Source organism: Temnothorax nylanderi, unplaced genomic scaffold (assembly GCF_030848795.1).
Source record: "Temnothorax nylanderi isolate EJ_2023f unplaced genomic scaffold, tnyl_v1.0 TNYL_tig0106_pilon, whole genome shotgun sequence".
In the NCBI taxonomy this organism is placed as follows: domain Eukaryota; kingdom Metazoa; phylum Arthropoda; class Insecta; order Hymenoptera; family Formicidae; genus Temnothorax; species Temnothorax nylanderi.
In genome coordinates this window covers 14,999-30,645 of record NW_027249168.1, presented here as the reverse complement: position 1 = coordinate 30,645, position 15,647 = coordinate 14,999, and the positions used below count along the sequence as shown (strand labels likewise).

The 15,647-nt window shown below is 41.5% G+C and overlaps 1 protein-coding gene across 2 annotated transcripts in view; it reads left to right on the top strand.

Annotated features, from left to right (window-relative positions):
* Positions 1–11,842, top strand: part of LOC139775834 (beta-1,4-glucuronyltransferase 1) — a 32,355-nt gene extending 20,513 nt beyond the window's left edge. For both annotated transcript variants that reach the window (XM_071712134.1, XM_071712135.1), the window contains exon 4: positions 9,623–11,842. In XM_071712134.1, coding sequence (XP_071568235.1) covers positions 9,623–9,829 — 207 coding nt within the window. In that variant the 3' untranslated portion in view covers positions 9,830–11,842. The remainder of the gene's footprint in view (positions 1–9,622) is intronic.
* The last annotated feature ends 3,805 nt before the right edge of the window (positions 11,843–15,647 follow it).

The following is a 15,647-nucleotide window of genomic DNA, read 5'->3' as shown; positions in this document are numbered from 1 at the left end:
GCCGATGTCTTTTTTATTACTCCGCAGTGCTCCGCATATATAGATTGCGTTCTTTTCGAGAACGCAGCGTCGCCGGCCCGATTTTATTTTGCGTTAATTAATCTTCAGCTGTTTATGTATACAATGCGCGAGGACAATGCGGTATGCGCCATAATTACGATGCAATTACGTCGGTTCCCCGATTCGCCTCGATTGCCCGGTAAAATGAGCATGTTAATTGCCGATCGATTCGTTAATTCTCCGTGCCGGCCCCCGCGTAGCCTTTGTCCGACCGCGAGCGGGCTTATAACGTTTCTCTCCGTCCTCCCCCTCATATACAACCTTCAATTACCCGTCGATGCACCGGGCGATTGTCGACGTGGTCAATATAAAGGATTTGGCCCCCGACGATGTACGGCACGCGCTGCTCTCGGCGCGCTCGCAACTCTACATCCGCGATCGATTCTGTCATCGTCGATTCGACACGCCAACGTAGTCGGACCTGGCGGGATTCTTTATTGTCGTGTTTATCGAGTGCGCCGATCGCGCCGGCACGAACCGCCCCGGCTTGATATCTCATCAGACCGGCGTTATCGGATTGATTCCGGCACCCGGGGCTGGCGCACCGCGATAAGCGAGATAAGCCTGGCGTGGAAGGCGTTGAAGTGTAAAGGAACAGAAATAAAAGTCATCGGGAAATGAGCACATTTTGCGATGTATTTTGAAAGCGTATATCTCGGATCGTAATTAGTTCGGGACGATTTTTGTAAAACTTGATAATTTGAGAACCGTACGAAAATTATCAGAGAAATTATTATTACAGCAAATGACATTTCGAGGAAAAATGTCAATTCGTAAATATATTCGTGAAAAATACATTGATTATGATATAGGATATTAATATTACGATATAGAATATATTTTTTGATATTATATTATTGATACAATGAGGAAAAAATGCCGATTTACATTAGGAGGAGTTAAATATTCCAACGCCGGTATTATCGGCTTTGCGAAGTGACTTTCGGTCGCTCTATGTATAAGAAATGGCATCGATTTCGTTTTATCTAGCGTTTTATTTCTCGATCTATTATTCATTAGTAGCTCAAATTAATCCATAGTGGCAATACGATCGATTCGGGGACGCCGCCGCGCCGTTGCGAGTGCAGTAAGCAGTGTCGTTGTCGCGAGAGAAGCGACATCAAAGTGGCGCACGCGAACACACCTCGCAGGTCACTACGATCAAGTCGGAAACGAGATAGTCCGTTCTAGACGCTTCAGCGTAGCAGTCATTCCGCGGTGATTGAGCGATTCCGTCGGCCCGGGGTCGTAAATCAAAGGCGGACCGGCACGAATAGAACGAGCCCCGATTGCCTGAATCGGTTGCGAGTGGACGAGTGACTCTGTCGAACGTTCGCGATTCGCCGGAAATCACGGGGCACGAAGTTGAAACTCGCTGCAGATGTAAAAGTGCGAATGAGGGAACAAAGATGCGAGTAAAACGAATCGAATCTAATTTTTCGCAAAACGGAATTTGGATTCACAGAAGAGAGTGTTATTTCAAGCCTGGCGCGCTCGCTTTGCCTGATATTTTCCACTGATTAAAATGATCAGCGTATTTGCAGAATTATGCAACGTGCGTTGACGAATTATTTTGCAATGCGATTCGTTAATGCTTGATCCGGCTTTCGACATAATTTATTTTAGCTTAATTCGTCCGATAGCACGCTGCTAATTTTTGACGTAACGCACTTTTGCGTCAGATATGATCCGCCGCATTTCGTAAATATATTTAATACGGGATTAAACGATGCTGAATAAGTAAATTTTATTTTATTTCACATTACGCGTATTTAAATTTGCATTTTGCTGCAAAGTACCGAGCAAATTAACCTGCGAATTCAAATTATCTGCGCATATATCAAATGCTATGTAGCGCGCAGTGGCTGCATTTCATAATGCAAATTCGATAATGGAGCAACAAAAATCTTACTCGACTTCCGAATATGCGGACGTGTCTCTGTATCGGTGTTATTTTAATGCCTCCATGCGTTTAATTATTTCCACCCATCTCCGGCGCGATCTTTTTCCGCTAACCATTTTATCATAATTGAATTGGGGTGAAAGTGATTTTCAATTAGGCTGTTCGGGTATTCCGCGCAGCATGTCGGTAGTCAACGATCCAATTCGATCCAAAGGGTGTCCGTAATTTAGCGGCTAATTCTCTCGTGGAAGATCAATGGCTCGCGGCTCGCAGGCACTGTGTAACAAGCGGCAATTTAAGTGTCTCGCAGGATAATGCAAGTTCTCTCTCTCTCTCTCTCTCTCTCTCTCTCTCTCTCGTACGAGAGGATCGATCGGGTTTAACCGTATCGTACGAAGTTCATGCAACCGGGGTTGTTGCCGTATCTAACCGACGAAAAAGGACGGTTTTTATAAACTTTTTTAATATCGCGCGTATATCACGAAAATATCTTTGATTTCAATTCTCAGGAAATAACATCAAAATCTGTGAATTAATCTAAAGTTAAACCGGCGTCCGATTTCTCCACCTCCACCTAAGCGTCGTCGAGATGAACGAAAGAGGCTTCGCGCTCTCTTTGGCCTCTCTTGCATAGGATGCCCCCTTAATGCTGAGAAGATATGTGGAGGCGCCGTACGAGACGGCGACGGGACACGCCGTATTCGCGGGGATTTACGTCGACGTGCGATGGCATAAAACTCAATTATCAGATTTAGCTCGCGGCTTACTGCCGCGTAGCCGGCATATTACTCGACAATGCCATTCGGAAAAATTATACGACCCTGTTTACCCGTCGCCTATCCCTGCTTTATGCCGACATGCGCCGGCACGTCTTCATTTTAATGCGTGTCACTTCTTTGCCGCGCTTCGTTCGACGAAACACACACGTTTTCTGCACAGCGAGAGATTCGACGTTATCCGAAAAGTGCCACTCGCGGCTTTACCGTTCTGCGACGGATATTATTCAGCGTTTCGAATCCCGGCTATGGATGTACCGTCGCAGAAATATGGAATATCCGACTGTCGAGCTGTCGAAGTTGCCATGGTATTATATTGGCGTCATATCTAAATCGAGCGAGAGGTCTTGATAAAGGGAATTTGGGGAAAAAGCGTATTATAATTATAATTAAATGAATATACAATGATGGTATAGTTGACAAATTGTAATGGGCCATTTAAGTGCATTTGAGTTTATATCGTTGAATATTTTTGTCATAAATTTTTCTCAAAAAAACATTTATATAGTACAACTGTGCTAATTTGATTTGATATATGTATAACATATTACAAGGAGAATCATATTACAAAAGAGATATATGAAAAATACCGCGCTAGACATGTAATAAATAATTATTTTAGGAATATATATATCACACCCCGAAAAGAATATTGTCACGGTATTGATTGCTCAAAAATTTCAATTTTGAGTTAAGCCCATAAAAAGCCTAAGATGTTCTTCTCGGGGTGCGATATATATATTTAAGCGTATCGTTCAAATCATGTTGAATATTGAAACTCGCACACTTGAGCAATTTTTATAAAATATTATTTTTATTTTACTCGTCGAGAATAATAAACATTTCAATATTATTTTTATAAAATAATATGTCAAAGATTGTTCTGCGGAACGGAATCTCACGAACAAACGGGTGACCAAATTGAAGAGAGCCGTTGCGGTTTACGCCAACTAGAGAAATTGGCACGGGTCTCTCGATGAGATTGCGTCAACAAAGCTAAACCGTTGGTACGCAATGATTTCGCTGAACCGCCCGAAACACGTCGGTACGTAAGGAATTCGCAGCGAGCTATGGGGGGTTCTTGAATATCAAAGGGACACTCTGTCTTTGAATTTCGAGCATCGGGATGCCACGAGATCCTTCCGCAAACGGTGAGGATTGAGTCGCGTAGCATGCGCCGGCGCTGATTTTAGTCAATATAACAACACGGTAATTACGTCACGTCTAATTTGCGAGATGCATAACGTGGCGCAACCCGGTATGCATTCCGTTGCTTAGGCTGTGACACGTAATGCATTGTGCGCGGCAATACGGAGGCAAACTAAACCTAAACTTAATACTTCAATCATAACGAAGAAACATTTGTATTACGTACAGTATGTTTCATCCATAAATGATTAGGTATCGCGTATTTTCGAAAGCCTTCAATATGGAGAAACTAGAAAGGGGTCAAGTAATGTCTATCATGAAAATGTAACGGTAATACGTTTAAAAATACGCGATTTTAGAAGTCGCGTAATACATTCAATGCTCTTGATTTCTTTCGAGCAATTTAATACGATCCCAATTTTCATCGCGTTGTCCAAACTGTCTAATATCGGCGATCCATTTCGATTAGCAGACGAGAAAGGTAATAAAATATGTTGGATATTACATACGTAACGCTGCATGGCCTGTCATCTGGCCGGGCGGCGACTTTTTCGAGCGAAATCGAACAGGAGCTACCGTGACGGTGGAATGAAATAAAGAGCGTGAACTGTCAGTGTGGTGTCAGGATCGTAATGGTCCGCAGCGATGATAGTGACACCGTCCATTCGATACCGAAGCGTGAAATTAACCCGAGTGCATTTCCCCCAGGTACCAGGAACGTAAGCTTGTCGTCCGCGCGACATGCAATTCCATTTTTGCGAGAGAGCGAGATGTACCACGCTCATGTTTCCGCTAGTTGTAAAATTTTAACTCGCTGCCGTGTGTTTGAACGTACCTCTTTGGGTCCGGACGTGGCGATGCCTCCGACGTGAAATAAATAAAACGCCAAATAAAAGTCACGAGGCACGTTATGAGTTTATTAATCAGCGCGAGCGACTGCCATAAATTACACTTTTTTCATGGACAAAATTATGCGAGTTATATATGGGATCAACGTAATTGATTTTATAATATAAAAGATGCATGTTGAATAAATCATTTTTATTTTTTTTTTCTGAAATAAGAATTTGTTATTTCAGAATTAATTGCGTACTATTTAGATGTAAGATATCATATTTTATTCATCGTGATTGTAAAATATAATAGCGGTAATACGTTCTCTGTATGCAATCGCACGTACTTACAAGCATGTAGCCCGATTATCTGACGTGTTATGCAGATGCATACACGGAAACGCATACTCACGATTAACGCAAATACAAACCGCGCCGCGTTAGTGACTCACTGCAATATTCTGCGTTATCGTTCGAAAGCTGCAAACGGTTGCCTTATCTCTCTATTAAAGCGACAAGCGGTATATCATCTCTAGTCTTAAAAACACGATTTCTCTCTGCATCATTATAACGGTATAAATTTATACGATAGAATAGGTAACAGTTTTATATAGTAAATGTTTTTATATGTAAATAAAGCTCATTTTCTCAAGTTTTGCTATTTGTTACTGGCTTTTTGCAACAGCTTTCCGCGGTGCTTTACCATTTGCATGTACTATTCTCTATCTCACTTTTCTTGCATCTTTTATAGCTATGAAACTTATTGCTTTTTTACATTAGGAATAAAAATTATTATTATTAAACCATAAATTTCTAATAATTAGAAAGCGATTGTAAAATTGTTACATTCTCTTTTCGTTCCTTTTATTTCCTAATTATTAATTTCGTTCATAGAAAAGATGCATGAAGAGTAACGAATATTTCGAGAGAAAGAGCTAAACGCTCTTTTCATACTCGTTAAAAGGGCCATTATGAAACACAGAGCAGAAGATAGATTTATGTGGATAATATATTCCCCCTGCTTCTTCTTGCATAATACTTCTCCGCCTCCCGTGTACTCTCTCATTATTTATTTTTTTACGCACATACGGTGCCGTCGCGACCGCCCTTTGAGTCCTTTGAGCCGCGTTGGAAGAGAGATCGCGCGTCGAGTTCCGCAAATTGTTCATCCCGCCGCAGAAAAGTTTCAACGGGCCGCTTCGCCGCGCACTATTTTCGCATCCTCCCGGGAGCTTTGACGTGCATTATGCGTTATCGCGCGTTCGCGATTCGCGGAATGTTTTCTACGTGGCCACGACGGTTAGTCGTCGATATTACGCGCGGTGGTTCGAAAGGTTCGCGTCTGCGGAATTCAGGGGAGCAAGTTTTACGGAAAGCACGTCGAGCTCGCGTCGCGCGTTTTCCCTCCGTTTTCGTATTGTAGCTTACGTCGGCGCGCACTATCGCGTACTATACGCCCATTAATGCCCGCGGTGGCCGTTGTACATTATGCATTACCCAATAATCGTCGCGATGACGAAAGTTTCGCGTGCAAACAGAGAGCGCGCGCCACAGCACGACGTGCTGGTATGCATTCGCGAGCGGTATCATGGCGCGCATAAGTTCAGCAAACATCATTACGCCCCGCGACTCTGTAACGAATGTGAGGCCGCGGGGTTTGTTAATTAAGAAGATACGTCAGCCTGCCCGTGTTGTTTAATGCAATCTGTTCCCCGGGAAACCCTCGACAAACAGTTGGCCGTCCTCTCTCTCTCTCTCCCTCTCCGCAACTCGGGGCTTGCGCGAGATGTGGACTTTAGCCGCCCCCGCAAGAATGTGATCTGCGCGCGAAACTGAAAGGAATTTATTATCTGTCCAATTAAGACGGATAATTATGCAGCGGTGTCCACCGCGCGCTGGGCTGCGCTAGCTTGTTAGTCGTATAATTCATGCGGGAATGTCATGCATTCCGTGTTGAAACCATCACGGATCAGACTTGTATCATTTCTCATTCAAATCGCGTGCTCTTGAAAACGTGGCGCCCTAATTACGTTTTTATCTCGAACTTTTTTCTCGCCATTATTACGCTGTCGTACCTCGGTGGAATTTCCATCCTTAAACGTATACTGTTCTCGTATGTATCTTTTATCAAGAAAACATTATTTTTACACATTATTCCAATCATATTTGTTATAATTATATTCCTACAGTGAAATTCTCATCAACAGGCGGAACGATTGATAATTCCTCATTAATATTAATCATTCGAAATGTTTCCGAGAATACAATTTCGATTCTCGTTACGCACTACCTCGTTACGTTACACGAGCGCTCCGTCACCCTTCTGTCAGGTTCGCGGCGTATCATGTTAGAAGCTTTCATGGCAATTGTGACGGGACCGGACTCGACCAAGGAAGGAAATCGATGGGGGTTATAAATGAGAGCCGGTCCCGCCAATCGCGCGACGGCGGCGTATATATGTTTTGGCAGTGTCAGCACTGTAGTAACGTGACGAATTGTGTGCATCCATTGCGACACGTACTGCGGAGACAATCCCGGGGCGTCGCGACGCCTGTCACACGCATGTCGCGCCGTCGTTACGTATAATTATTCACGGAGCCACGTCTCCAAGATCTAGAACACGGCAGATTAGATTCTGTCTATCAATTTCATCCGACGATGTAATCCGCGTGCACTGCTATCCTCGTGGGTTACTGCTTCGTCGCGTTAACTAACAATATCCCCGCTTAGCCTGTCCTATTATTATCCAATTAATACCATTATTTGTCATCCGCTCAATGTGTTCCAATTTTGATCTGTCATTTAGTTTCTAATGCGATGAGGATCTAATTTAGTGCTAAGTCCGCTGTATATTCTGCCTCTTTGAATTAACGTGATATATTTTGATCGCTTTGTACTCACGATGAATAATGATATTAGTACGTTCGACATAATATACCTATAATAACAAATGTAATATACTTTGATCGTTTTGTACTTACAATGAATAATGATATTGATATTGTTAACGATATTAATAATTCAAAATTCTTATACATCTCTTCTATTATTATTAGATCTCTATAGATTAAAAAAAAACTGTGAAATTATTAACTATTTCATTGAAGTAAATATAAAAAGTAGAATCTTAACAGGTAGAATCTTATAAATAATCATGATTCATTATTTTATAATAAGCACCGAGTATAGTTCTTAGAGTAATATCTGTTAACATAAAATAAGAAAGCAAATCGAAGCGACTTTACGGTACTTGTGCCGTACGCAGCTCTCGACAGCAAGATGCGTCGTTACGCGTTAAATTGGGAGGCGGAGAAGGGTCACTTGATGCGAGGTCAATCGTTTCCGACGAGGATGCATCTCGGTTGGATGAACAGAACATATACACAGACATATTCGCCGTACATTGTTACGTGCGATTATTCACGAAGACGTATTCAGACCGGAGGAGAACGGGCGGACCGGATCTCGTCCGTTAGGTCTGTCTGGCTTGTCCCGGATGGCAAACCGAGGAGGGCGAGATTACGACGCCATACGCTTTTCTCCTTGCTGTCGCGCTGCTTACGCTGTCGGAAACACAGAGCTTCCCGCGAAGATGTCACTATCCGGACGAATATCAGCGGCATGTTCCGAAAGCCACTTCCGCCGAAATGGAACGCACGTTCGAAAGTTTGGCGCGGGACTCGCGCTCATCCGGAAATCTCGCAATGTCATACTTTCGCGGAAATACGTTCGCCGGTTGTATGACTCGTCGGTGTCTGATACGTCGTAAAGATCTATTTGGACGAAATAAGTCTCGACACAATGCCACATCTACCTATCGTGCCAAAGTTCTATCACTTTTTATGCGCGCGTAGCTCTAGCGTTTGTTATACGACTTTATATAAACTAATTCCCTTACTAAAGTAATTATTTCTCCTCTAATAATTTGACTGCTTCAGCTTTTCTCTTATTTTCAGAAACTTTGATGAAAGATTTTTCAGAAAAACTGTGATGAAAGATATTAAAGATCGTGTAAAATTAATCAGAAGATAATGTGATTTTATTTATTTGCGATTGTGCATTCTTGCGTACTAAATCGATATTTTGGATAAAGGAGAGCCATCTCGGTTCTCGACAGGTAATAATGCCCCGTTCATCAAACGTGTCTCTACTATCGAACGTCCCTTATAAGAGACAATACCGATATATCACCGAGTATTCTCGCACATATTCACAGGCGAGACGCATTGCGACACGTGCTCGTATTAAGATTGTCGTTTGCGCCGACCTAAACGTCATTCCCCCGGCCCGGGTCGTCGTATTCCACAGGAATGACGGGCATGCATGTCGCTCGTTTCGCACACATGCACGCGCACGCAGATGCGCGGCAGGTGCACGGCGGCTTTACGTAGACGCCCCGCGTTTATTACGTCGCGCGCGCGGCGGCGGCGGCGGCGGCGGCGGAATCTCCGCCCGTCGGAGTTTCGAACCCAGAAACACTCGGGGCTTCGAAGCTCGAAGCGGGCTCGTAAAGAATCCGGGCGCACTCGTTCCGCCGTTCGTCTCCTCCGCCCGCAGTTGCCGCAGATCGACGCAGAATTTCTCCGTTGTTGCACGGCTGTTCCGGGACGCGCGGGTCTCGCCCGTATATATAGGAAACTGGATTGGCGAACGAATCCCGCCACCGCACACACCTCGCAGCTCCACGACCACATGACGTATTCTTGTTTTCCCAATGTTGCTTTCGGTCGAGATGTAATTGGACAACGGATAAATTAAGTCGACTAATATCTAAACGTGGACGATCGATTAAACCGCGTTCGGTTCTCTCGGTACGATATATATTTCAATTTTCAACGTTAATTTTATTTCAGACGGTAAATTTGTCTCGTGTAACACCGGGCCGCTCGTTTTTCTTGCAGGTTTACGAGATGTACGTGACGGGTTATCAGTTCAAGGTGCTATCGCCGGTATTTACGGTCCACTGGGGACTGCAGACCAGGAAGACCAGGCCCGGTTGGCGCGAGCGTCAAAACAGTGCCAACAGAAAGCAATTCGAGACGTTCAAGAAGGAGGTGTTCGCTCGTTACATGCGAGATCCGTTGAAAATGATGAAGAACACTAACTGACGCAAGGCTCATCGAGGGGTCTCATTGACTTGAGACTCCTCCGTCGTTCACGTTCGTCCTTAGGCTCAACATCGAGGTACCCAGAGTAGAATTAGGCCTCTGACTACTGTCAGTGCTCATCACGTAATGTAGTTAATAGATTCGAAATGTTTCACATGATCGAACAAGTCAACGAAGAATTCGCCCGTCTAACGTTTCTTTCTTTATCTTCTACTATTATTTCATGTAACGTTACAGTGTATCATATAGATCTTGTAATTTTTCTCTCTCACTCAGCTTTACACTTAATTTTATATGAATTTGACTTAAGGAATCACTTTTCTATTTAATGATATTCCATTTATATGTTATATAAATTTAAGAAGTATTAATACATTCGAATATTCTAAAGCACGTTTACGCAGAATGGATAGAAATTTTTTGCCGAAGGCTGGTCGATCTTATCCTTCGGAGCGGGAACAATAGTGAAACCGTATTAAGCGCAACGATGGAGTGCTCCGGTATGCTCGAGAGAACAGATGCCAGATCGAGTAACCGCGATCGGCGGATTCGCGCTACTTATCGAACCTTCCGGTTCAGCGATTCCGCTAGACGGAATCAACCGCGAGAGCTCTTGTTACTTCCACTCACGATTTCCCAAAGTCATCAGAGACCCGCCATGCGGGGATCGCGGAATAAATATCTCGTCGTGAGTTTCGCGGCACGTACTCGCGCACGACGAGCGGGAAAACGAGGGCAGGGGATCTTAAGTGAGCGTACCTCGTTAGCTGTCTGGGGCTTAAGAGGGTGGCGTTTAAATCCAAAATCGATACTCCGCTTGACGCTACTGGCGTAGCACCCCGAACGTAAAATAAACAAATGGCATAAACTATCACCATGGCGTATCGTCTCGGATTTGTATTGAGAGAAGGAAGACGCGAATTGTAATTTATGTATGAGGTGTCTCAAGTCGCAGTTCCTTCGATCGATGGATTCTTTGACTAATATCCAAGTTAATTTCTTTTCCTAACAAAAACTAGCACCAATAATCTTTTAATTATAGAATTTTTACGGTTTAGGAAACTTTATGAATTAAAGATTAGGATGAAAATAGACAATAAAAATTTTCAGAAGGTATACTTTGGCCGAATTTTAATTTAAGGTACGATTAGACTAGACACTTTCACGTAATTATTAAGTCGACTTGAAATAATTCGTAGATAACGGGAAATAAAAAGAATTTGAGATACTACCGTGTATAATCGAGTGGAGAATAGCAAATATGGAGTGAATGGAAAGTAATAATTTTACATCGTCGAAACACATCGCGCCCAACGAGTCAAAGGATCGACGATATACGTGTGACATATCGAGGCGTAATGCACGCGTTTCATTTAGCAATAATATAATCAAGCCGCTTCGCAGGATGCGCGCTATGTCTTTACGTTAATATCGCCATATTTGCTTTACGTTACGAACTTACAGGATTAATTATGTTAAACGAGATGTCACGAGATTTGCGGGCACGTATGCGCGGATGTGGTCTCCATTTGCTCGCGCGTTGTGTAAGCTCAACAGCGACAACGATTGCTCAATAAATATCACCGTTGACAACGTTTTATCCGATTGATCCTTAGATAACATGCTCTCATTCACTCTTTTAACTGACATGGTATGTTTTTTTTTCAGATTTTTGTAAGTTTTTTTGTTCTAATAACGACTTAAATAAAATTTCATTTCATTGTTCATGCTTAAGAAAGCTTGCAATAAAAAACGTATAAAGAGGAATATATATAATTTATATAAATATAAATAAAATATATATATTTCAAGTGTATAAGATTTTTTTAAATTTATTTTAACTTTCAAAACTACAAGATGAAACTGCCGATGTCAGTTAAGAGTCGAAATGTCAACGTTTAATTTAAGACACAGAGTTATCTTTATATTGTAATGTTTTTACTGATAAATGTATAAAATATAGTGTATAGATGGTGTTGTGAAATAATAAAATATAAGAGAATTACAAAACTATATACTGTTGTCTTTCTGGTCGTTACGATGAATTCGGTGATGAGAAACGTAATATATATACTCTTAAACTAATCGAAAGATAATTTTAAAATCCTACTTTTTTATATCGATGCTTCACGAGATAATAATATTCCATGAAATCTGAATATATAAAATAATTGATTGAGCTATTATTACAGGCAAAGTAATTAAGCTAATATTACAGGCAAATAAATTTTGTTTTCTATTTCATTACATTCTGTCAAGCATTTCTGTTATATAATTATTTGTAACATATTTTCCCTCTATATATTTTTTCTTCGGTATAAAAAAATTAGATAATAGAAGAAGTAACTTTTATTTATATCAAAACTTCTTTTCGGCTTTGAGGCTTAAAATGAAATTGTATTACGAGATGAATACGAAATCTCGTTTTTCACACATCAACATGTGATGTCTCGAAGACAATAGCACCGCTCTCGTATTATGCGGTGTTGTTCCGTAAGACAACATTTGACTCTCTCGTTCATCCCCTAATCCCAAGAGCTATATCCTCTACGCAAATAATCCGATTAAGTATGGCGCTATTGCGCTTTGCGAGCTAAAACGCGTCAGTTTTTTTTTTCACGGTTATCTGGAACAATCCCGTGAACGTTCTGAACGTTCGGCAGTTAACTCGAATCGCGGATACAATAGCTGACAATAAAAAGTATCTATATATAGTGAAACTTCACCGAATGTGTGGGATGAAAATGCTAACGATCGGGCGATTTCAGGGTACATTCCGACGCGGCTCTATGGCGCCAGGTTGCGGCGCGTAGGTACATTTTATCGTGTTACCGCAGTTGCATCGCGTGTCATAGGTGTCGGCTTCGAGTGCATGAGACTTTCGAGTATACCGTGAAGAGATATCGAGAACACGTGCGCGTTTAATACATAAGGAAGCTATAAAAATGCGCGGATATCTTCGGGGATAGATTCTTCGACGGATCTGGAGTCGATTTTTTCATAATAAAAATATCGAAAGACTATTGACACAATTCTCTAAAAAATTTTATATTAGAGAAAAGAGAGAGAAAGGAGATACCTTAATTAAAACCCATTGCGAGTTAAAGTTTTATTTCCTCAGAGTTTTTCATTGCTGATAGCCTTCAACTTGAAAATTATTAGCTTTCTAATATTTTTACAAATAAATGCTCGAGCTTTGTCAGATCTATCTCTAAAATATTAGTCGGACTTTCTGACACATCTTGTGTACATAGAGATAAACGATTCCGTGGCTTGCTTTGGGCGCATATGACTTCCGCGGAGATTATTTATTTTCGATTTCTATAATCATATTTGTAAGGCCATTTTGATGCGAGGGAAAGCATTACGTATATCACGAAATCTTTCCTCCTGACAGTTTTTCGCACGTCAGGAGAGTTTTCGTAGTCGCAGTTACGTCTATGCACTCGGTGACGTAACTTAACGTTTACGCTCGAGATATAAACCATTTTCCCGGCTTTCCCCGCGATCGTTTCGGTTTAGTAAAGTTTGTTTACGACTATCGTATCTCGTTATGGAAGATCGGGAAGGATGCGCGCGAGAATCCATAGTCGTAGTCGTAGTCGTCGTCGTCGTCGTCGTCGTCGCTGTTATCGTCGTTATCGCTTCTTGTTGGACCAACGTACGCGCTATCCTTGCTGTTGTAAAGGATTACCGTGCACGAGAAAGCGGAAGTCCTTTAAAGGGAAAAAATGCGGATTTACTTACTTCGCAGCGCGCCGAACGCAAGGAAGAAGGAGATTCTACCACACCGCATGCGCGATATTAGCAACGTACCCTCGCGTATACCTCGCCACTTGTGTGTATCGTTAATCCTGGGACGAATTTCTTGAAAGAGCACGCGTCGCACACCACGGTTTAAGTATAATATATTCCGGCGCAAATGTTAAAGCTCTCGTTGTATATTCAACGCCGTATATACGGGTATATATATGCTCATTAATAATCATAAGAACGTAGAAGCGCATCTCTAATTGCGTAATAGTGATCATGGTGATTAGAATTTGAAGAGAATATTCAGTTTGGCTGATGAAGAGACGAGATCGCTTCTCGCAAAACGAAACGACAAAAGATGAGAATAATTGTCTATCATCTGAAATTTATTATTCGCGTCTCGCTATCGAAATAAAGATTTTATTTTCTAATACACATTTTATTGAGATAAACTTTCCATTATTATTTAAAATGTTAATGTAGATATATGTATGTCTTATACAACCTTTTGCATTTAAATTAATAAGAAACAAAGAAAAAATGGACTTTGAGTACGGCTTGCTTAACGTTATGTAACATTTAATTAACATTTCAATACAAAGTTGCATTTAATATTTTCTATTCGTTCTTTTTCCATTGTGTTTTCATATAACGACAACTTAAGCGACATAATAGTCATACTTATAAGCAGCGACGATCTCTTACACTTTTCATGCCGCCCGCGGCGCGCCGATTCGATTCGAGATGGCTTAATTTTCTAACACATATCTTCTTGAAATAAACTTTTTTTTAATTACTATTTTAAATGTTAATGTAGATATATGTGTATCTTTATGTGATGGTTTGCACTTGTATTTAGCGTTTAAAACGTTTCCTTCTCCGCTGCGTTTTTATACTACGACAGTAATTATGCAACGTAACAGTTTTACTTAAGGAGCGATGATTTCCCTTACAATTTTCATGTCGTCGACTCGATTCGGGAATGGTTTAATTTTTTAACACATGTCTTCTTGAGATAAATGCTTTTTTTAATTATTATTTTTAATGTTAGTGTAGATATATGTGTATCTTTGTACAATGGTTTGCACTTATATTTAGCGTTTAAAACGCTTTTTTCGCCGCTACGTTTTCAAATTATAACAGCTTAGTTAGACAATGTAATAGTTTTACTTACTCTCTAAATTTCTTGGAGTGGGAATACTGCCACTCCGGTGAGATTTCACTCTTTTGGAGTAAGATTTCACTCTTTTGGAGTGAGATCTCACTCCAAGAAATTTAGAGAGTAAGCAGCGACGGCCCCTTACACTTTTCATGCCGCCGACTCGTTTCGAGAATGGCTTAATTTTCTACACGTTGCCGGCTATTTAGCTAGTTCTCTGCCAGTTTGCACGAGTCTGAGGGAAAAAGGGGATGTTGGATGATGTGTGCGCGAAAGGGATTCGCCGCGGGGCACGAAGGATGCAGACAGAACGGCAGATAGGACGCGTGTATGTGTACCTGTAGATACCATGTAGTTGCGCGTCGTATAGGTAGATATTACGCGATACACCCACCTACCCCTGTATCTGACTAAATTATTAGATTCACTCTCTCGACTCCTCGTCTCCCGTTTTTCTTGTCGTAGTCGACTTGGCTGGTAACTTTTTTCCCTCCTCCGCCACGCCGTTTCTCTCTTATCCGCGTCTGGATTTTTCTATTAGACCCCTCAAAGCGGCTCGAAAAGGTACGCAAAAAAGAGTCGCCCCGTGAGAGAAAAAGCTACCGAGGAATGTAACGGGGATATTAAAATGGAGTTTTGAAACGGTTTGCGTGTCGACCTGCTGCTGCTCAGAAGACTAGCGGTTTTAAGATTAAACTATTTTGCAGGATGGTGGCGAAGTGGTGGAGCGTAAATAGATTTTTCGTTGCATTCGGTGTTATGCCTGATTAATTCATCACCGAAAGCCGTTCACACAATTTATCTGTGTTGCCGAGTAATATTAATCTTAGAATACTGATATGAAATTAGTTTCCAGATTACGACGTTATGTTTCATTTACATAATTAAGAAAGAAATTATTTAACA